This window comes from Macrobrachium nipponense, chromosome 28 (assembly GCF_015104395.2).
Source record: "Macrobrachium nipponense isolate FS-2020 chromosome 28, ASM1510439v2, whole genome shotgun sequence".
Classification (NCBI taxonomy): Eukaryota; Metazoa; Arthropoda; class Malacostraca; order Decapoda; family Palaemonidae; genus Macrobrachium; species Macrobrachium nipponense.
This window is the reverse complement of record NC_087217.1, coordinates 11,049,253-11,073,858: the sequence shown is the minus strand read 5'-3', so window position 1 is coordinate 11,073,858 and position 24,606 is coordinate 11,049,253. Positions and strand designations below refer to the sequence as shown.

General features: G+C 39.5%; 1 protein-coding gene across 3 annotated transcripts in view; it reads right to left on the bottom strand.

Annotated features, from left to right (window-relative positions):
- Positions 1-24,606, bottom strand: part of LOC135201414 (spermine synthase-like) — an 85,280-nt gene that overhangs the window by 24,481 nt on the left and 36,193 nt on the right. For all 3 annotated transcript variants that reach the window (XM_064230319.1, XM_064230320.1, XM_064230321.1), the window contains 2 exons: positions 12,627-12,781; positions 12,275-12,364 (listed from right to left, as the gene is read on the bottom strand). In XM_064230319.1, the coding sequence (XP_064086389.1) occupies positions 12,275-12,364; positions 12,627-12,781 (245 nt within the window). The remainder of the gene's footprint in view (positions 1-12,274; positions 12,365-12,626; positions 12,782-24,606) is intronic.

Below are 24,606 nucleotides of genomic sequence, written 5' to 3'. Positions count from 1 at the left end.
CGGACACTGCCTTCCACGAACGTATCCGCCGAGGTTGCCAACTCTCTATTTTTTTGTACTTTTAATAGGAGCCTTATCGTCCTTCGTACGTATTTTGAACGGCCTTACGGCGAAACTGGGATCTGCATTCCATCCTCTGCTGCACCTTTCGCCGCCAACGTCGATTTTACCAGAGGTATCGCAGTTTTTGCGATCCGAACTGGCACTCCGCCTCGGCCGCTAGCTCGCCGGCCGTCACCTCTCTCGCTTGTTCGGACTCTTGCGAACCGGCTTCGTCTGGCAACCTTGTGCTTAATAGCCACTGATTTTTGTTTTCCGACCTTCTTGCTGACTTGGAAATGACGGTCTTCGTCCGAAGGAGAGGAAGAATTGATTCTTCTCCTCTTGGCCCGAGGATCCGCTAGGACTCCCGAATCCTCCTCCAACGCTTGACTGGCGCTCGCCGTGACGTTATCGGACTTAGCGATGACGCCGAACTAGAGGAAGAAGACGAAGAAGGCGAATCACACTTTTTCTTTTTGTCTCTCTTATTCATTCTCTCCTCTATATCCTGTAACTTCTGCATTACAGTTTGCATTGACGGATCAGAAGGCGTATTAGCGTCTGGGTGCAGCGAAAAAGGCGAGAATCGGTCTGTGACGTCATCACGCCTGCCATCTCAGAGTGTGACGTATGTTGTGACGTCATCGCTCTTCGTAGGGAGAGACTGAGAGGTTTCTGCTGGTAACCGCACGTTTGCTGCCAAATTACCTCCCACGTTCTGCATCGCTGTAAATACTGAGTGGGATGGAGAAGCAGCGGCATTAATTCCCATAAATTGCAAGCCCGGGGGGGATGAGGAACATTCAGCGCTGCCGGCCCCTGCTCCGGAACCGTGACGTCATATAATGCGCAAGCAGACCATCCAAGGTTGGTTACGCCTGGTAGGCCTAGCGCTGACCACGTACCATCTAACCTATGCGCCTTGCGTAGCAGGAGCCTGGAACAAAGATGGCGATCTCCCCCTCTACTTGCTGGGAACAAAGGAGAGTGCAAATTATCATAAAATTACCCAAGGGGAGGCCCCTCCTGACGTTTCCGATACAGAACCGACTAGGAGAAACCGAAGGGGTATGAGACAATTCAAAAGCAGGTGGAGAAACATATGGAGCAGCCTGGTTTATTACCGATACAAAAGAAGCCGGTAAGGTTTGGTCATCCAAAGATGGCGTCACCCCTTTACTTTTGTATTGGCTTTTCCCATAGAACTTCTTCCACTGTTCCACGACAAACCGCGACAAACAGAACACGGATTAGTAACCGTACATACGTTTTCCCTTGCACCTACTACACGTTGGATGAGGATCCGTCGACACCGAGGTTAGGAACCTAGAAAACAAGGGAAGCACGACTCCTGGGCATTTCCTTTGTCTCCTCTTCGAAGCGGTAGACGATCCCGATGTTGAGGCAAAATTCTCCATCATACCACGTATACACTCTTACCACACACTGATCACAATCCTCCCAGCAATACAGAAAAATATAAAAATCACAATAGACAAGCAACATACATAAAACAAGGACCAAAAAAGAAACAAAAATTACCGACTTAATCCCACATTGTACATTTTGATGACCTCTTTTGGACCAGATAATTGGTCAAGATTTCTAGTCCTCAAAGCTGACAACAAAATCTCAGCAGCGATGCTAGAAAACAAATTACTTAACATATATCCAACACAAGACATGGAATGCAGACACATCAAGGACAATGAATGCTTATCCAAGTAACCAATAAAAAGCAGTCCACTGCCTTTTTAAGTATAACAGAAATAAATATATAAAGGTAAATAATAATTACAAGCACGAAACATTGAATTATGTACAGGGTACAGTCATCCTACCCAATAGCGAGCAGGAGCTTCCTTCAAAACAACTATTGCTAGACTCCCTAAAATTGAGATATACAATATCCACGATTTAGAAATATACTCTATTTCAAGTAGGAAAGATAAAAGTAAAAATATCAACATTGCCAAAATAAAATTTACAGGCCAAGACTTACCATTTAAAAAAAAATAAAAAATTCTTGGACAAAATAGAGAAGTTGTCCTTTTGTTCCTAAACCATTACAATGTACACAGTGCTCAAGGTATGGACACATACAAAAGATGCCGTAATAAAGCTATATGTGCAGTCTGTGGCATCAGATGACCATACCACTAATTGGAACTGTAATCAATCAAAATGTATTAATTGTGGACTAGCCCATCACGCAAAATCTAAGGAGTGTTCATTTTACCAATATAAACACAGAAACTTCAGTTGTTAATAAAATAGGACAGGAATGTCAGTCATGGAAGCCAGACTTGAGCTAAAAGTAAGAGGCGTTAACAATCCATCCAAAACCCCCACCTTTTCAAATGTGACTAAAAATCAAGACATCAAACAGCACAATGACAAACAAGATAGTATAAACAGGGAAAACTGGATTTCATACCAATAATACTGAAACACAAAATAAAGTGATATTACAACTACCAATACCACCACTAACATAGATGATTCAGTTATCCATGGAAAAGAACTTCCAATAGAAGAAGAATTAAATAATGATGATAATCGAACTGGCAAAAAGAAAAGAATTCTAGAAAGAACCCCACCTAAGGGAAAAAAGGTAAATATTGAAAATTACAATCAATCCAGAGAGACTCCAACTACACCAGGAGAACATTTTAAAAAGGATATTAAACTAACCTCATCACAAGTGGAAATACACAATTACCCTCAATCTCAATCAAACAGCCAACATCTGACAGTAAAGATCACTCTTTACAAGTTCCATCAAATAATACTAATGAAAATCATACCATTAAACCAAACCAAAAATATAAACTATCACCCCCAACCATCCACAAGACCGAAATATCCCATTAACAACAACAAAACAATAAACCCCTCAAACCAACAGTCCTTATCACTACAGAAAAGGAACAATAGAATTACAAAACCAGAAATTTCTAAAGCTAGACCAAAAACTTCTGAAACCAATAATTAACATTACCAAACATGCTTCATCTTGTGGTTGTAATGAATGCTTTGTAAGTACATATAACCAACTAACTCACAAGACAGAGGACACAGTACGAAATTGTATTGACAATTTACCAAATTAAGGAGGTGCCCTTTAACACACCAACATGAGAACGAATTATGTTCTGAATCCTTAAAATACAAAAAGGAAATTATAAAATCAAAAATAGACTTATTAATATTCAACTATGAAAAAACAAACAACTTGCAGAATCTATAACCAACATACACAAATACAACGATTAAAAAAACCACAAAATAAATTCAAATGCATATAAACTACGAGATAAAGTAAAAATCAGCAATCAATTTACAGAATTTAACACCAATTCCTCCCAATAATGGAATATAAAATCAATTCAAGGAATATAATGGTCTCTTAACCCGACTACGTCTGGTGAATTACAAAAGAATCATACGAGACCACAACCCAATGTGCATATGTCTACAACATATAGGAGGTAACCCTACAAATATCCAACACTATAAAATTGTTCCTGTTATTCACCAACTGACGGTGGAAAATTAGGCACAGCCATATACGTCATAATAGCATTACATATGAACCTGTTGACATACCATCTATGCCATATCAAATAACATCAATTAAACTGTATATGCCTGATAAAAGTAAAATTACTATTTGTAAGGTTTATATAAACCAACCAAATTTCAATGCAAATTTCAGTGATTTTTCTGAACTTATTAGCAAAAGTATACAGGAACCACTACTTATAGTAGGAGATTTTAATGCACATAATCCATTATGGGATATTAATAACCCCACTGACACATCCGGAATCAACATAGAGAATACTATAATGAAACACAACCTGTATTGTCTCAATGAAAGTGAAGTTCCAACATATTTTTCAAATACACACCTAACCTTTTCTTCAATTGACATTTCATTATGTTCAAATGATGTAGCGGAGAAATTTGAATGGAACGATCCTAGAACGATTCATACACAAGTGACCATTTCCCAATCATTCTGAACTACTTAAGTAATGTCAAAATATTGCCACCTACAAGATTTATAAATCCAAAAAAAGCTAACTGGGATAAATATTTTTCCTATACACACGAAACATACCACCATTCCCACATAATGAAGATCACAAATACTACATGTGAATCCTTCTCAAACTTCATAATAAATGCTGCAGATAAAAGTTATTCCAAAAACCAAAACACATTCCACAAAATCCCCTGTCCCATGGTGGAATCCAACATTAACAACATTAAGTAAAAAATAAAACATATATTGAGTCGCAATTCTAAACAGACTCAAAACTCGCCCTTAAATCACTCAACAAAATGCCCTATATGTATAACATATTAAACAAAATAGTTATAACAAACATAACAATTAACCACATTAAACCACTATATAACAAAATACAGCCAAATTTAGAAAAAACGGTAATAGCTGAAAAAATCGCATCATGGAAGGAATATGTCTCAAACATATCTTCAAACACATCCACAAGGGATGTCTGGCAAAAGATAAGGAAAATCAATGGAAAACATATAAGACCTCCAAGAAGTGCAATACATTTAAATGGAAAAAAAATAAACCATGATACTTATGAAATATCAAACATAATTGGGAAACATTTTGAAAACATCAGTTGCTTACTCCAGCCTAGATACACATTTCAAAGTATCAGGAAAAAAAACAAAAAAGAAAATATAATACTCAATTTTGAAACTCTTGAAGACCTGGAATATAAAGCTATATTTTTAACATGGATGAACTAGATAATGCCATCAACTCTTGTCATCCCTCTGCACCAGGATATGATAAAATATCATTTGAAATGATAGAAAAATTAGCTCCTATAGCTAATCATATTTATTAAAAATTTTACAATAGTATCTGGCTAAAACGTGTCTCCTGATAAATGGAAACATGCCATAATTATTCCAATAAACAAACCAGGAAAGGATGCAAGTAATCCATCCAATTATAGACCGATATCTCTAACAAGTTGCCTATGCAAATCTTAGAAAAAATGGTTAATGCACGATTAACGTATGTAATAACCAAAGAATCCATTTTAACACCAACACAATCTGGTTCAATAGCTGGCAGATCAACCCTAGATCCCTTAACACATTTAGAAGATCATATCAAAAAAGGCTTTGAACAAAAGAAATTAACAGTAGCTTTATTTTTTGATATAGAAAAAGCATACGATACACATGGAAACATAACATCATGCAAAAACTCCACTCCAAGGGACTAAGAGGGCCACTTACCAATATTTATTTAAGAACTTCTTAACAAACAGAACTTTTCAAGTAAGAGTAGAAAATTCCCTACTCAGTAACCTATAACTGGAAGAAGGAATCCCTCAAAGGTATGTACTTGAGCTGTACTTCAGTTTGCTTTAGCAATCAATGACGTTACTATAAATTTACCGAATTGGTGGTTTAAAACAAAAAACAGTTTGATATGTTGATGGACTTTTGTCATTTACTATACGAGTAGTAATCTGAGACACGCTCAGAGAGTTCTCAGTACTGCCATTTCAAATATATGTAGTTGGGCAATTCAGTTGGATTTAAATTTTCAAACTGATAAAACAAAAGCAATCGTCTTCTACAAAGACAAAAGGTGGATGAAGAACCAAACAATCAAACTGCATCTTTATAGCACTGAAATACAATTTTGTACAAAAATCAAGTATCTAGGAGTAATATTTGATCAACATTTAAATTGGAAAGAGCACATCAAATACATTAAAGCCAAGGGCATCAAAGCCCTTGCCATATTAAAAAAGTTATCACACACTAATTGGGAGGCAAAGCGAGACATTTTATTAATGATATATAAGGCAACAGTCTTATCCATAATAGATTACTGCTGTCCAATATATTCATCCGCCTCAGAATCTGCATTAAAATCTCTCGATGCAGTGCACCATGAGGCGTGCGATTGTGCACAGGAGCTTTCCGATCATCCCCAACAAACTCACTTTGGTGGAGGCAGGTATTTTGCCCTTAAAACATCACCGTAATTTAATAACAATACAAAGAGGTCTTTCAATGCAAGCGGGATCGTCTCCTGCAACTTACTGCTTCCAAAACTGTAATCAAGTAACAGCAGTTAATAGTACTAGCTCTTTCCCAAAAAGAGCTAGATACATAATGAACATACATAATATGAATCCAATTTTTCACCCACCAATGGAATTGCCACCACCATGGAATTTTAAATAGAGTAAAGATATGTACCTCCCTGTCTTACCTACTCAAAAAACAAATGACAAGTACGGAAATGTACCGCCAACATGCTTTGGAGCACATTAGAAGAAAAAAGGCGACAAATTTATGATATATACAGACGGCTCCAAAAATAATGTTGGAGTAGGAGCATCTGCATATTCGAAAAATATGTTAAGTAAAAAAAGCCTACCTTCAATATCATCAGTATTTACTGCTGAAGTCAACAGCCATTACAGATGGCTCTAGATATGATATCTGAGGCCAAAAGCAAGTGTCTCTGTAATTTTCAGTGACTCACGTAGCGCTATAGATGCAATAGGACAGTATAAATCAGGAAACCAAATAGTACAGGAAATTCAAATAAAAATTCATCAACTCCTCCAATCAGGAATATCAATGGAAATATTGTTGGATCCCAGCACACGTGGGAATAAAGGGAAATGAATATGCAGACTCTGCTGCCAAATTAGCCTGCACTATCCCTCCAACAATTTCATATGCCCCAGTGTCAGACTGGGTAAAATCAGTTAAAACATTAATTTACCAGGATTGGAAAGAAGAATGGGCCTCGGTGCCAACAACAAACAAACTTAAAAATATAAAAACTGAAGTCTATGCATGGAGGACATCCTCACAAGAGGAAAGAACAAAAGAGGTGATCCTAGCAAGGCTACGTATAGGACACAAGATTCTCACATGGTCACTTGATTTCAACACCACGTGCAGACCCAGTGAAAGTAACAGATGTCAACACCACATGCTGACCCAGTGAAATGTAACAGATGTCAAACACCCATGACAGTGCAGCATTTGCTTGTTGAGTGCCCGGATTGGACCCAGCAAAGATCTATTTATCTGCGGAGTTCAGAAATGAAAAATATTCTTGCGGAAAGCAGGGATTTTTCAATTAATAAAATCATAAATTTTTTAAATAAGACGGGTTTCTCAAATAAAGTCTAAATTTTTTTTTTTTTTTCTCAGGATTGATCCCTGAGAACCAGCCCGAGAAGAGTCTACTTGAGACTCAGAGGTCTGGAAAAACTAACACCTATTAATAATAATAATGCAGAGTGCTCTTGATGCAGGTGCAGAGCCATGCATGATCAGTCTACATTATAGTTTAGCCTCTGTGTTAATCATGAAGCATTAATCTACTAGCTAAAATTATTGGAAATTGGTGGGTCAATATTTTAAATTAATTTTCAATAGGCAGAACCCGATATAATTGGATACAGTAAGTAAAATATTAGTTTGATTAAAATTATTATTATTTTAAGTACAACTCTACTATTTGAATTCTGCAAATGATACTGCCATTGTACCACAGTAATTGGGGCTAACAGTTCATACACACACACACACACACACACATTTTATATCTTGTGTATGATGCAACCCCTAAAATTAGATTACAATTGGTTTCAGAGAGCCGATTATTTGAGTATATTATGCAGTAAACACATGAAATTTTACACTAAATGTGGCTGCAAAAAGCAATATATGTACTACATTAAATCAATATTATGAACTTATGACAACAAATTACTTCTCACCTTGCCTTCAATACAGTCTATTTGAATTTCCTTTTCCCTGGTAGGAGCATCATTGCTTTGAAGGGGTGCTGTTGCTATTGTTGTCCCCTTTGTTGTTGGATGGAAGGATCCTTTAGTAGTGACTAGAGGCTTGTGTGGCTCCGAGTCAAAGTAAGCTTTCTTAGGTTTAAGAAGAGATAACTCTCGAGAGAATTTCTTCTCAGATTTCTCTTTTCCAAGAAGACCACATATACTATTGCACAATTCTGTTGTCAAGTTCATTCAATAAGTTGTGTGACAAACTTAAAAAAGGTCCCAACAGAAAGGAGAAGAATGTCACAGGGATATTACATTGAGAGTGACATATTGGAGCTTGCTAATGCTTCCTTTCAAACTTTAATGCAACACTTCAAAGCACCTTATTTCTTCCAGACAGACCCAAAATTGGCTAATCTTGCACCTATCTCGATCTCAGGGACCAATTCTTCATTTCTTACCATGTTCTTTTCTACTAGTGACAAAAGCTCTTGTATGCTGGTAGGGTTTTCTCTGGGAGCACCCTGCCAGCATACACCACCAAGACTTGACCAACTTAATCAATTTCTTCCTGGTAGAATCTACCTAACCGACAAACTTTCAGTTCACAGAGGCAGTCAGAGACAACTTAGGTAGCTCCCAAGTTTGTAGTAGGAATACTAAAAGTGGAACATAAAATTTAGGCTAAAGGCTAAATGCTGGGACCTATAAGGTCATTCAGTGCTGAAAGGGAAACGGAGAGTCAAGAAGGTTTCCAAGATTTAACAGGAGGAAAACCTCACTATTGCATTATAAAACAATTGTTAGTAGAAGATGGAAAGTAAGATGGATCCAAGCTATCTGATGGAACCTAAGGATCCATGAAGCACATGCACAAAACTGCCAACCAGAAGATCCCAATAGTCAGAATTGGGAATGAAGTATCTAGGAAATTTGCAGCCATACTTCTAAGTTACTTAGAAGAAATGGGTTCAGAGAGAGAGAGAGAGAGAGAGAGAGAGAGAGAGAGAGAGAGAGAGAGAGAGAGAGAGAGAGAGAGAGAGAGAGAGAGAATTACAAGGATTAGGATGTCTCAAGGACTTGTTAGCGCATCCGAGGAGACACCATGTACTCACTTATCTCTTGGAGAAGGTTTTACTGTTCATTCACAGTGTCCTAATGATTTTGTCAAGCTTTCTTTTAAACTCTTCCACACTGCTGCTGTTTACAACTTCTGGTGGCAGTTTATTCTGTGAAACATATTTTGGAAGACTGTTGTCGGAGGAAGTATATCTCAGGTGGTCCTTAAGATACATTTATTGCAACATTTCAAAACACAAAGGTTTCATTTTCAAGCTTTAAAGACAGAAAACAATAAAATTAACATTAAAAATGCTAAAATACAAATATACAAGACATAATACATTATAAACAAGATAAAAAAAATGAAAACTGATTGTAGCAGAACTAATCATCAAGAGAGAATGGAAGGACAGAAGTCAGAAGGAACAAACCAGAAATGACTGGCAACAGCTCACAAAAAGTAGAGTTGTTGAGGAAGACTGTGTGTTCAGTTGAGGAACAAACTGTTAAATAAACAAGGACTCCAGAATTGTCAGTAGTTTGCCACTCGGGATTAAAAAGTTTTTTTCCAGTTCTATAGCTAATGCCCTATAGAAATAGTAACAAACTTACTAAACCTGAATTTTCTAACATCAGCAAGTTTGTTACCAGTTCTATAGCTAATGCCCTATAGAACTGGTAACAAACTTGCTAATCCAGAATTTTCTAACATCAGATGCCAATAAATGCAAACATAATATACAATACAAAGATTTTGAAATATTGGGGCGGGCACCAAGTGGCAAACTACTGACAATTCTGGAGTCCTTGTTTATTAAACAGCTTGTTCCTCAATTGAACATGCAGCCTGCCTCAACAACTCTTTACTTTACCTGAACTGTTGCTGGTCATTTCTGTTTTGTTCCTTCTGACTTCTGTCCTTTATCTCTTGATGGTTGGTTCTGCTATAAATAATTTTATTGTTTTCTGTCTTTACAGCTTGAAAATAAAACCTTTTTGTTTTGAAACGTTGCAATAAATGTATTTTAAGGACCGCCTGAGATGTACTTCCTCCTACAACAGTCTTCTATTGTTCGAGTTAATAGTAACCGCCATATCTTTGAACGTCACATATCTTGTACGCAAAGAAATTTACACAATGAGACGTGTTGTATCTCTTCAGTTCTAGTTTCTATCCATTGTTTCTTGTTGGTTTTTTGTTCAACGTAAATAGGTTACTGTCTGCTTTTGTTGCCTTTCAGTATTTTGAATGCTTCTATTAGTTGCCCTCGCAATCATCGTTTTTCTAAGCCATACATGTCCAGGCTCTCTAGTCGTCAATGGTAATCTATTTGCCCGGTGCATGGAATTAACTTTGTGGCTTTTGCTTGTACCCCTTCTAATCTATTTATGTCCTTTCTTTGTGTTGGTGACCAAAATTGTACTGCATATTCAAGATGAGGTCTAATATCAATGCATATTTAAGATGAGGTCTAACTCTTATTATGTTTATTGACCCCCTCGCCTTCAAAATATAATTCATTTTTATTCAGTTCTAGCAGAGCAGCCATTTTCCTCCTAATCAGCTGACTGTAGGAGGGAAAACTAAGGCCAGATAGCCATGTACGGCACCAGCCGTTAGTTGCGGGGGGATAATGACTCCTGTAAGCCTTAGGGACATATCCCAAAAGGAAGTGTGTAGCTAGCTAGGTACTTCTTAGGCCTACTCTTAAGATCTTTTATCCTGTAAACCTCTTGGTAGTGATATGTTCTGTTCCCAGGATGACCAGCCAGAAAGGAAGGATAGGCTGCCCAACACCGAAGATTCGCACCTGAATTCATCCTCAGTCCACTCTAGTCCGTGACCTAGGACAGATGTCCAAGCCAGCCTTCCCATAAGGCCTACAAAAGGGGCTAACTGGCGCCCCAGAACTCGGACAAAGCCGACGCCATTTTCTACAATGGTCCACTTATATAAGGCATCCAGGTACGTCTTGAGATACAGTCATATTGAAGGTTCTTTTCCTCCGATTCAAGTAAACCATTCCACATTTTCCAATTCGAACTCCTAAATCTCAAATGAACAGCCCTTTGTTCCTTTTCCTTGCCTCGCGGCCGCATGCCACCTTTTGTGATCGTCCCAGACAAACCAAGACTTCATTGAATATTTCATTTAAACACTATAGAGTTCCTCCCCCAGTGTGTTAGATAAAAGTGAGTAACTGTAAATTTGTGCAAGAAGTCTTTATTTTATTTTGTGTCTAATCTGGGAACTTTTCCAGATCTTTGCTGAGTCACGCATCCATGTCTCCTAGCTCGCAAGTGCTACCTTAACACAAGATAACTATGAGTAATTTTGGAAACCAGCATTGAAGTTAATCTGGTTATGGCCAGCTTTTCCCTATTGTGAGAGATTGGTCCACGTGTAGACAAGTTGCTTCTACTTTATCCCAGGCCATTTACAGCCTCTTGTAAATAAATGTATACTGTAAATTAATCAGCCGAGTTTCCTGGCGACCTTGACCCTTCCTTTTAACCTTTTACAATGATCTAAGGTAAGTCTGAAGCACTCTATTTCCAATTTTTTCCCTCACATAGTTTCCATTTACGTATTCGGGATCTCAAGGCTACCAATACGTAAGACTATTGATGTGTAGAGCTGCAGCACCGTTTCCTTGTTTCTGTATTTGAACTGCCTTGTTATGAATCCCACTAGTTTCTGCGCCTTCTTTTCAGCTTTTAGGCCGTTTTGTGGATTCTAAGTCCTTGGTAATAGTGACTCCAAGGTCCTCTTCTTGTTCTACAATATTTATATATGTCATTACCAAGCAGCATGTAATTGGCATAAGGGTTGTTTGTTCCTACTTGTAACATTTTACACTTTCCAAATTGTGAGAGAGAGAGAGAGAGAGAGAGAGAGAGAGGAGAGAGAGAGAGAGAGAGAGAGAGAGAGAGAGAGAGAGAGAGAGAGAGGGCACAACAATATTAAGACAAAATCGTACCATGATGAATCCTGGTTTTTCTGCAAGTTATCCTGGTCTGAGTTGAAATATCTATCATAAAAAGACCACCACAAACTAAGTGAGACCAGCACGCAGCAATATTGGTACAGAGTACTAAAATCTAATCCTCGCAAGGCATCCAAATTTTTCTTTTCACAACACTAGGTGGCTGCATTTTATTTTAAAAAAAAATTGAATTTTTACTTCCTCGTTAAGAGAATATCTCACATGTAGTTTCTAACTTTCCTAGAAGCAGTTTTTTCTTTTGGCTTAAAAAGGTAGTCTTTTACAAATATTAATGCATGTAAGATGGAAGGCTGCTGAATTGGCTGAAAAAAAGGTTCATCTATGACTTACTTTGTAATTGGGTCCATCATAATTGTCCAAACAATCTCCACAAACAGACCTCATGTGTTTTCGACAAGAATCCATTACCACCTCATCAATCTACAAAACAAATACACAAATCCTATAAGCATGTATATATAATATTCAAAAAATCAAAACATCAAAACCTGTGCGTCATATATGCCAACAAGAAATGTAACAGTAATAATACAAACCTTGTTAACAGTAATAATGCAAACTTATTTTGAGAAACTAAAAACTAAGATTTATTAAATGTAATCACTTTCGGTATTATTTGGACATTTAATGTCAATGGATCTCACCAAAATCTTGTATAAAAAAAGGAGAAACAGATACCTACATCAATCATTGTGACAAACTTGGGCTTTTCCTTCAAGAGCTCCCAGAGCAATGCACCATCTCCACCTCCTAAAATTAAGATTTCTTTTCCTTCAAAATTTTCATTTTCTTTATTCATTAGTCCATGGGTGTAAGGCAGGTCACTTTCAGCAAGATCTGTCAATGACAAAGTGATATTACACAACTATTCTGGGAATAAAATTATGAACATAGTACAGACACTTCAATTAACTACCTTCTGTACCTGTTTAACAACTACTCGGTCATAATGAACAGCTTTCTGACCAGCTGGTATTGTACACAGTATGAGAACTGTACATGTAAACTGCAGGTTCCATAAGCAATTGAATATCTGTCTGTCAAAAAGAACTGGGCATATGAGAGAGAGAGAGAGAGAGAGAGAGAGAGAGAGAGAGAGAGAGAGAGAGAGAGGAGAGAGGGAGAGAGAGAGAGAGGAATGTGTAGAGACGAGAGAGAGAGAGAGAGGAGAGAGAGAGAGAGAGACTGTTATTTGTACATAAATCAACAGAAAAGAATTATCATACAAAACAGTTAAGATTATTAAAAGAAAAAAGTAGCTAGATCAATCAAGCTCATAAGCATTTCAGCTTACTCTCTTCCAACCACCGGAGCCTTTGAAAGATTTTGTAATATAATTTGTATTCCACCCACTCCTCACACAACACATATTTCATCTGTTGCCATTCGTCACTAATAAAGCCAAAAATCTACTTCAAAATTAAACATACATAAAAGTGAGTGTGGCAGTAGCAAATATGGAAGTGAAAGGCTGAGTAACACTTTCCAGAAACATCTTTTGTTGTTTGTTCTTTACTGTGTTATTGAAATACATACTTTACATTCCGACATTTACCATAAATTTCTGTATACAACAAATGAGCATTTTTATGTATAAAATTTCCATCTCACATTGAAATGGACAATAAAAAAAACTAATTTACTCACTAAAAAATCACAGGTTCTTGGCAAGTCATCTATTGTACTACTGTAACATTTTAAAGTCTAATCTCTAATCTGTAAAGTTCTGTATGCATTAAACTAAAACGTAATTTAATTAAACTTCCACTTCAAATGGAAATGGATGATATTAAACTTGAATCAGAGTCAAATGGGAATCATAAGATTAAAAGGACATCAATCATTTCTAAATCTATACTTCTGCTTTCATTTTGTAAGTCCATTGTTTACATTTAGGAACGCTTTCCCATTTCATATACAGCATATAGTAGCATTTATACTGCTTTAGGAATTATACATAACTATATAATGTAAGTATGTCCACACTGACATTATCGACTGTGTGTATAGGCATGTAGTCGATGAATTTACCCTGGTACACAAGAAAATTAACTCCCTATATAATATAAGACCTATCGATAAAAGAATTGTTCTTCATATAAATAAGCATGATATTCCTTACATCACATAATCTTGGCAATAGTCTGATTACACATTCATTCCTACAGAAGAGGAAATGCAGATTAGCAAAAGCATACCCAAAAAAAAGTTCAGCAAGCAAATACCTGCACAACACTAGCCCAGCCAAGTTGATATGAAGTGCAGGCAAATGCATAACAAAAGTTCAAGTAAGTGGAAAACAGGTACAGAATAGGCTGTGACGGGTCAGTTGCCCTAGAAATGAGGAGGCCACTTTACAAGGTTAGACAGATAAGTATTAGTTGCATTCATTTCAGCATTCTTCACATCTAGCATGCATACCAAATTACTTCAATACTTCTGATAAGCAAAGAAATCCAGTGTATTTAAAATACGTATGTAAAATATTTTAGAAAAGGTCAGCAAAGAAATACAGAGGGATATATAGATAGTGATATTAAAGGAAGCTAACAAGATTTTTCTATCCAGAAAAATTATTTCATTACTTTTAATTAATGATTGTATGTAGCACTATTTTATATTATTTTACCCAGCCCACTTTCAGCTCATCCTCCATTGTAACTAATCCCCATTTCTCTCTTACAGTAAGCTGTTATAGGGGTCCTAAGCCTTCTCCATATTCTATAGTTGCTTCCAGATAGTTAGTTAAGTTATTTTATTGACAAATATATACAATTAATAGTACAAATTTGTCCACAAAAAGACAATACAAAATATACAAAGTAGACAGTTATCTCTTTTGTTAACATGGCCTACAAAGAAAAATACAACATCCAGCAAAAATAACATAAGCCCATATGATTATAAAAAACAAAAAAAGGAACTTACTACATATATAGAGAAAAAACATAGTCACATAACTATCCAGTATCAAGTCCTAACACACATAATGCTTGAAAAAATGATATTGTCATGATACAATAAAGTTTCATACATACTTACTTGGCAGATATATACTTAGCTATAGACTCCGTCGTCCCCGACAGAAATTCGAATTTCGCGGCACACGCCGCAGGTAGGTCAGGTGATCTACCGCCCTGCCGCTGGGTGGCAGGAATAGGAACCATTCCCGTATTCTAATCAGATTTTCTCTCTTCCACCTGTCTCCTGCGGGGAGGCTGGGTGGGCCATTTATCGTATATATCTGCCAGGTAAGTATGTATGAAACTTTATTGTATCATGACAATATCATTTTCAGACATTCAACTTCCCTGACAGATATATACTTAGCTGATTGGCACCCTTTGGTGGTGGGTAAGAGACAGCTAACTACTGAAATACAGGTAAACAACATATGTTGTAGGTACGTATTTATAGACCTTGGTTCATACCTGATTAGGCGGAAGACTTCATGGCTACTGCCTAGGAGTCTGCTTCGCCTCAAGAGCCTCAGCGAGATATTGATCTGTGGCCAAGAGTTCTTGTGGGTCTGTCGATGGGGTCTTATCCACTTACACGGCAGAGCCTAACTGGCATTTGTCAATGGGTGCTAATCCACTTACATGACAATACAACTATGCCTAGTGGCATAATTAAGGAGCACAACACTGATCCCAATCATCTGATCCAAACACGAGGGTTAGCGCTTAGATTGAAAAGAGTTATCCCCAAACTCCTTTCAAACAACCCAAGAAAAAAAAAACAAAAAAACAAGACGTTAATTAAAATTTAACTCACTAGTTAAGGATCAGAATCGGCTCCCTATCCCAGCAACGTATCCGCAGACACGTATCAACCAAGAGAGAAGGATCTCTCGTTATCTTGACATCCTTCGGGTAACGGAAAGTCAGCACAGAGCTGCATCTTCCGTATGTGACAGCTAATATGTCCTTTATGACATATTGTTATGGAAAGAACAAGAATTCACAAAAGCTCGCACTTCATGCGCTTTTAATTCTCAGCTGTTTGAAGGAATCATCAAGTCACTCATGAAGTGCTTTAGAGATCTCACTTGTTTCAAAGAAGACCAGGGTGTTCTTTGAAATGGATCTTTTCTGGATGAAGCCTGGAGCCTGGCTGGCGGTTCGCGGCTGGCAGGCACCTCGCTCCTGGCTGGCTCTTTTTGGCGCCTGGCGCCTGGCTGGCGCTTCTGGCACCTCACGCCTGGCTGGCTCTTTTTGGCGCCTGGAGTCTGGCTGGTGCTTCTGGCGCCTGGCGCCTGGATGGTGCTTCGCGCCTGGCTCCTGGCTGGCGCTTTTTGGTGCCTGGCGCTCAGCTGGCTCCTCCCCACTTGCTGGAGCTTCGAGTTTGGGTGGAGTCTCTAGGCTGGCTGGCGATGTCCACATCGGACACTCTCACTTGTCCGATCTGTTCGCCTCTAGCGCATTTGCGCCAGGTTGGAGGTCTGTTCCTTCTCCGCATCAAACAATAAACTCGTTCATTCGAGCTGTCTGCCTCTGGCGTTTTTCGCCTGTTTGGCAATTGGCGCCTAGCTGGCGCTCGTTGCCCGAGGCTCCTGAACCAACTACAATAGTTTATCAGGAGAATGGAGAAGGGTGGAAGGAATCCTTCTACCTGGAGCCTCTGGCCTAGGAAGAGGGGAGGTGCTTGTAGCCATTAACATCCAGTAGACGATAGGATATCTAAACGGGACTAGAGAGAAGAGTCTTCCTCCGAGGATGTTACGGAAATATGTATTTATCTTTATATTATTGTTAAGTAGTTGTGCTGCAGAGCGCAAATGGGTTGTTCTAGTGGTAATTGAGCAGTTGAAGGACTGTTATTTATATTTGTTTCTCCCACTACGTGAGGTGAGTTCGAGTGGTGTAACCATGATCCCGCGGGGAAAAAGCCTTGGACACGACTGCGAGAGAGGAACGAACCTCGATACTGGTGGACTTGTTGGATAGTCTTTGATGGACCTGTTGGATGGTCTTTTATTTAATGTTACTGGATTGCTCAGGAACAGTTTATGGCAAGTACGACTTCAGGGAAGTCTTGGAGTTTCGCAGTCTAGAGAATGCTGGCCAGCACACTGGGTAATTTACTTATGCCCTAGTGAAAACGTATTGTCTACCGAAATACGATTTGTTTTTACCCCCGTCAAAACCTTGGCGTAACTTAAAAGAGATTGTCTGAACTCTACTTCAGTTGCGGATAGCGACCTCCGTATTCATCAGCCAAACATCTGCTTCGTCTCCAATTGCTAGTAGACGATGGATTTCTTCAGAGCTCTATTATGGATACCTTAGTCAACGGACTTCGATGGCGCTGACCAACCTTCACGAATTCAAAACCCTCATTCATCGAATTCCATCGACCTTAAACGTTCTAAGGATTTATTTTTCATCATTATTTAAAGTCAAGTTATTGTAAATATAATTATTTTAGTTTAAAGCTTTCTTTCTTTACACCTACCAATATATACTGAAGGTATTCCTATAAGTATTTGTATTTAATTTTTTTTTTATTATTTAATGTTAAAGGGCGTAAGAGCCTGGAATCAGTCACAAACAAGACCCGTCCGTAACAGAGGAGGATCCTTCGTGAGTACTTCCATGGCTAACGAGATCTATTCCTACATGTTAAGGAGGTTTCTCGTTGCAGAATCTTCCATCTCCTTGCCCTAAGGAGGGGAAGGAGCCTGGAAGCCGAAGGAGACTCCGAGCTGAAAGTGGGCGAACCCAGGTTTTCTTAACTCTTATCGTGTCCCTGTGAGTACCTTTTGGGGAGTGCTTCGAGCCCTTATCGCACCCCAAAGACTCTTTAGGCAAACATTAAACAATTTCTTCTTCTGAAGATAAAGCTTACGTACCCTGCTTGGGCAAAGAAAAAACCTTCTATCTCTTCCCGTATCAATTGTTAAAGTCCCTTGACTTCAAAGTTCTGAGCCATGATTAGAAGGGATTTAGTTCTTCGCCAAACATACTATGTTGGCAAGAACCCATCGTCGAGTTTCCATTGAATCTGATGCGAGATACCAATATACAAAAATTCACTTGTCCCCTTGGTAGTTGGTAGGGCCAAGAGAAACAATGAATTCCCTCATAAAATTCCTAAAAGAAGTTTGATGAGGAGAAGTTCCATCTTGCCGGAACACGGAATCTGCTGGCCACGAAAGATCCCAACTCGAAGCACATGATATCCTAGTCTTAGTCTTATTGATGTACCGTATAAGATCCCGAAGATCTTAGTCCTCTGCTATCTCTAAGCCCCTACGTAGAGACAGAGTATAGCCTGGTACTGTATTCTTTGATAGCAGATATATATAAAGGTGATTCTTCTCTCAGAAAGGGAAGAAAAACTGCCATGCGGGTCCCAGATCGAACCCCCCTGCAGTTAGACGGGGAATGAACTCAGGAACGAACCGTGACGTTACTGAGCCTCCTGTAAGAGAGGCTACTGAACCCTTCGGTTAACACTTGCTATACCGAGAAATATCAAGTCCAATAAGTTTGCTTGCAATTCTTTAGACTATGTGCCAGAACTTCTGTACCTCTGTCTTGGTACCCGGCACCCTCTCGTATGTCTGCTTTTCTAGAGACTCCAGCAAGGTAGTGACCTGTGAAGCTGTTGAGTTCTAGAGGATCTGTCAACTGGGACGTGACCAATGCAACTAGATCCTACATTACAGACATCGCATTCGGGTAATGCATTCCTAGAGATGCCAGCAAGGACGTGACCAGTGTGGCTGTTGCTCTCTACCGAACTGTCACGGGGAGAGTTACCACAATGTGACAGATCATATAGGTGTTGTTTAGACACTGAATGCTGTATATGCTTCACTAGAGTTGCCAGCAAGGACGTGACCTATGTAGCTGGTGCGCTGATTTGTTAACTGGGACGTGACCACAATGTGACAAAACCATTTTACCCTACTATGAGGGCGAAGCCAGAAACATTACCATTATTTCCATTTTTAGTAGGAAAAAACTTTGCAAGCATAATATAGTCCATTCAGGGAAACCAAATTCTACCCAAAGAAAATGGTTCCCATCAGACTCATCCATCTTCTCACTAAGCAAGTTCTCTAATAATCTATACTTTCATAAGCATAAGAGCATTATATAATATAGTGCTCTGCCGCGTTAGAATCCTCTAATATTCTGTTACCTTACGGTAAACAATATCTTTCTTATTGAAAGCTTCTTAGCAAAATGCAGACAATGTTTATTCATGTTTGCTTATATATCCCTTCAATCCGAGGCTAAGTCCGTGATTGTAGGGGAGAGATACGGTTAGCTAGTCAATCCCGTAGGAGAGAGAGATGTAACCGACCGCTCATGACCGAGAGCTAGATGGTACTGTGTTGGTCTAAGTGATAGCAGTCTGCGTTAGCCGTCTGGCCTTATTCTTCCTGAGTTGCCAGCTACTCCATTCAATGAAGGAATATTATAAAATTATTATCAAGCCTCAGGAAGCTCTCACTAATGCATATTTAAGCGAAACAAGACTTCGTTAAATCCAGAAGCTGAGTCGGTGTTGTCTTAACAATCCCTTAAGCGTAGTCCTTCCTAGGAAACTCCTGGAAGGATACAGGGAATTCAGTTGCACACCATAGAGGTAACTACGGTATGCACATATGACTTGACCGTACTGTATTCTTATACAGCAGATTCTCTACTACCTTCTTTCCTTGCCGAGGCAGAGAGAGAAAGGAAAATTTACTATTTTCGTTCTTTTCGTTAATAGAACGAATTAGTATTAGCCGAAGAATATCCCAAGTGAGAAACGAGGATCGAAGAGAATCTCTCAAGCTTCCTATTCTCTTGGACATAAGACTTAAAGGACGTATTCCACGCGTCTGTTACTTGGAAGAGCCTCTAATCAATGAATAAGAGCTACTCCGAATATTGTCCAAGAGAGCGTATATGCTTACTCGATAAGATGCATTAAGATCTATGTAAATGAGAACTAACCCATTAAGATACAAAGAGTATATATATATATATATTTTTTTTATGTGTTATGCACTTACTTGACAATACATATAATATCTCCCTAAGGAAGGAAGTTAATCCAGCAACTCTTTAAATCTTCGTGATTTCCTCAGAAATCTCGGAAGAGACAGGATTCCTGTTCGGATCTAGGGTTTACGGAAGGAAGATTGATATTCCCTTTCCGCCATCATTCCCGAACGCCGATGAGATTCTTATTAAGAAAACTCCCTAAACTCTTGCCTCTTCATAACGAGGGAAGAGTATGAATGAAGGAGAGAGTCCGCATTGAGAGGAACTGCCTGTCACAGCAGTCTTCTGAATATTGGAGAAGGGCTTCTCTTAGTATCAGAATCCTTCTGACAAAAGCGACGGCCGCCTGTGCGACATATTGCGCCTTTGCCAGGAGAAGGCTGATTCTGCTAAAAACTCAAAAGAGGAGCCTCGCAACTGACCTCTCCCTCATAAGGTGATTCGGAATATCCTGGCGCCTAGTTGGCGCCTTGCTCTTAGCTGTCTGTTTTCTCTTTGAAGGCGCCTTGCGCCGAGAAAGTTCCTGTTAAGCTCCTCTCTCCTGGAAAGTTCCTCCTGCCTGGAAAGGGCTTCTGTCCTGCCTGGCGCTTCTTGCCAAGATGGTTCTTCTAGTTCTGAAGAAAACCACTCATATATAGGAGCTAGTTGCTTGGGAGAAGGCGGAACCCTCTCAGGAACCTCGGACACAACTCCACTCTTCATGGAAGAATGCGGAACAGGAGATCAGAACTCTAGTTCTCGCTTGGAGGGAGGAACGCGGCTCGAGCATGGTTGCTGGAAGGCGGCTCGTGCCTAGTTGCTGGAACACGGCTCGCGCTTGGATGTAGGAACGCGGCTCGCGCTTGGCTGTTGGAACGCGGCTCGCTGCTGGCTGTTGGAACGTGGCTCGCGCTTGACTGCTGGAATGCGGCTCGCGCTTCTAGCCCGGTTGGCGCTCAGTGTTCTCTTAGTTTTCAGAGAACGCGCTAGATCGTCCGAACTCCAAACATGTCCATTCTTTGTCTTTTCGGATGTAAGATGAAGAATCGGTAGAAGAGACGCACTTTTTAAGGATGCCTTTCCAATGGCTATCCTAGGCAGTCTGGGACGTTACTACAGATCCTGCCGAGGGGACGCCTGATCGGTGGGGATTCTCCATAACCTCCGTAAGGCTTTCGACATTCCTTCTCCTATGGGCCTGGGAGCTTGGAAGAGGTCTAGGCCTGGGAGCGAGACAGAGCTGATCAGACGCACCCTCCACTGCACTGAGAACACTATATTCACTTCTTACCTTTTAAGAGCTCGCATTTTGAGCTACATCCATTATCTTCAAATTCGCAAATATGAATTTGTAGTTTCTGTGGAGTAAGAAGGTGATGAGGATGCAACACTACTAGTACTGTTAATATCTAACTGCTCATTAGCACGAGAGCTATTAAAGCTTCTAAAGGAAGCGTATCTAGTTATATGCTTTTCTGACTTCCTAAAGTAGGAAGTTAGAGTTTAATATTTCCTCCATCCAGTTCTAACAATTATTCCACGTATTAATGAATAAATAATAATAGTTCCCTTTGTTGCAAACTATGTGAGTGTCTACCAAAAAATTTGGTAGTTTCACGTAAAATATTCTTCGAAATTTCGAAACCAAATTTATTAAAAAGTTAATAAAAGCGTATGCCAAACCAAAGACCCAGTACTTCCCTGCAAAAGACAGCCCAGAAGATCGATGGCGATGAAAAACAAAAATCAAGTCAGGAGGTACTGAAAACGTATGTTTACAATACAGGCGACAGAGAAAATCTGATTAGAATACGGGAATGGTCCCTATTCCTGCCACCCAGCGGCAGGGCGGTAGATCACCTGACCTACCTGCAGCGTGTGCCGCAAAATTCGAATTTCTGTCGGGGACGACGGAGTCTATAGCTATGTATATATCTGTCAGGGAAGTTGAATGTATGAAAAAGGGAGTTTATTTAAAAAAAAACAGGCAGTCCTCAATTAAGAACAGGAGCTCTGTTCCCGGCCAAGCACTGCCAACTAAAAAGCACAGATAACCAAAAATCACTAAAAATTATGCTAATAAATGGCATTTACAACATTGTAAGTGCCAATAAACTACTTACCAGAACCACTAACTGCTTATTGGCACCATTAACTGCTAAACATCTTACCAATGTCAATAGAGGTATTATCCCATTTACAATATGATTACGTTCCAAAAAAACATGAAATTTTTATAATAATATAAAGTTTCACTTATACTTACCCGGTGGTTACATATAGCTGTCGTCTCCTGACGTCACGGCAGAATTTGAAATTCGCTGTAGCGCTAATGGTTTGACAGGTGATCCCTCTACTCCCGCCCTCTACCGGATACCGGGAACCATTCCAACAATAAATCAGAAGTTTCATGCCTACCTGTCCATATGAGGGGAGGAGGGCGGGCTTCGTTATGTAACCACCGGGTAAGTATAAGTGAAACTTTATATTATTATAAAAATGTCATTTTCACTTATATAACTTACCCGGTGGTTACATATAGCTGACTGACACATTTAGGTGGTGGGACAATGGCAGCTAAAATAACAACTGTTGGAATTATCCGAAGATATAGGTTCCTTACCTTTAAAGACCGCTGACTCAGTGGTTACTGCCTCTGTAGTCTGCTGGCCTTTATTGTACCGACAGGATATATGGATCCGTGCGTCGGACACAATAATAAGTACTTGCAGTTGAGGATGTGACCGTAACGGACAAGACTATAATGCCCCTGCTCAGGGCGCAGTACAAATCACCACAAAATACAATGAAAAACGAGGGATCACCACAACCGTTTAAGAAATACACCAAGACATTAAAAGACTGAAAGATACTCAAAAAAACTCCCTGTATCTTCAGACAACCTAAAACTACATAATCAAGGTCAAGGAGAAAAGTTAGTGAGGATGGGATACATCCTTCTCTCCCTCACCCAATACCGTGTCAGTCACAATGAATGGCCCCAATGTACTGCAATTTTCATATGTGGTTTGCAAATCTGTCAGATAATGAGATGCGAAGACAGAATTGCTTCTCCAATATGTAGATTTAATAATGTCTTTCAAAGACAGATTACGTCTAAAGGCCATAGACGTAGACACTGCTCTAATTTCATGAGCTTTGACTTTAAAACACTTTGATATCTGAGTCCTGACATTGTCCGTGTGCCTCAGAAATCAAATTCCTTAAAAAGAAGGAGAGCGCATTTTTAGAAAGAGGACGAGAAGGATCTTTCACTGAACACCACAGGTTATCACTCTTACCTCTTATACCTTTGGTCCTTTGCACATAATGTCTAAGTGCTCTCACTGGACAGAGAAGACATTCAGGCTCATTAGGCCCCACTAACTCCGAAATGTTTTTTATAGAGAAAGAACGAGGCCAAGGACGTGAGGGATTTTCATTCTTAGCCAAAAACCCCAGCATTGATGAGCAAATGGCACTGCCCTTAGCGAATCCAACTCTCTTATCAATAGCATGCAGCTCACTGATTCTTCTAGCTGATGCTAAAGCACAAAGAAAAAGTGTCTTCCTGGTCAGATCTCTAAAAGAACTAGAGGAGATCGGTTCGAATCTATCTGACATCAGCCATTTAAGAACTACATCCAGGTTCCAAGCTACTGTTCTTGACTCCTTTGTCTTGGTCGTATCAAAGGAACGAATCAGGTCTGAGAGGTCTTGATTATTAGAAATGTCTAATCCTCGATGTCTGAACACAGAAGACAACATAGCTCTATAACCCCTAATCGTCTGGGTAGAAAGCTTCTTATTCTCACGAAGAAAAAGAAGGAAGTTAGCTAACTGAGCTATAGAGGTCTTAGAAGACGAAATTCCTTCTTCTTTGCACCAAGCTCTGAATTGGACCCACTTAGCTTGGTACACTCGATCAGAGGATTCTCTTCTGGGTCTAGCAATAGCCCTTGAAGCTCTCTTTGAAAATCCTCTCTTTCTGAGGAGATGCTCGACAGTCTGAAGGCGACTAGTCGATTTGTGCTCAAGACAACCTTGTTCTCTTTCGCCCAAATGAGTAGGTCTCTCGCCGCCTCGCACAGAGAGAACGAGTGTGTCCCCCCCGTTTTTGATGTAAGAGAGAGCCGTGGTGTTGTCTGCTTGAACCAGCACTACTTTCCCTCTTACCTCTGTCTTGAAGTGCATTAGAGCCAAATGAATCGCCTTCAACTTTTTTAGATTTATGTGCCAGCTTCTCTGATGAATCTGCCAAAGTCCCGACACTTCCTTTCTCCCCAGAGTAGCTCCCCACCCTTTGTCCGATGCGTCTGACAAAAGTGTAAGGTTGGGGCTCAACTGGTTTAGAGACAAGCCTTCCTCTAGCCTTCCTTCTGATTTCCACCAAAGGAGGTCCTGTTTGATTCCTTCCGAGACGGGGAACACGAAGGAGTCTGGGAACTTCTTCCTTTGCCACTTCTGCTTCAAGTAAAATTAAAGTGGTCTCATGTTGAGCCTGCCCAGACTTACAAATTGCTCTATTGAAGCCAAGGTTCCTAAAAGGCTCATCCACTGATTCGCCGAGCAAGTTTGTCTGACGAGAAATTCGTCTATTTTGTTCAGGCAAGAGTCGATCCTTTGGAGAGACGGAAATTCAGTCTCACTCCTAAATAAACTATCTCCTGAGAA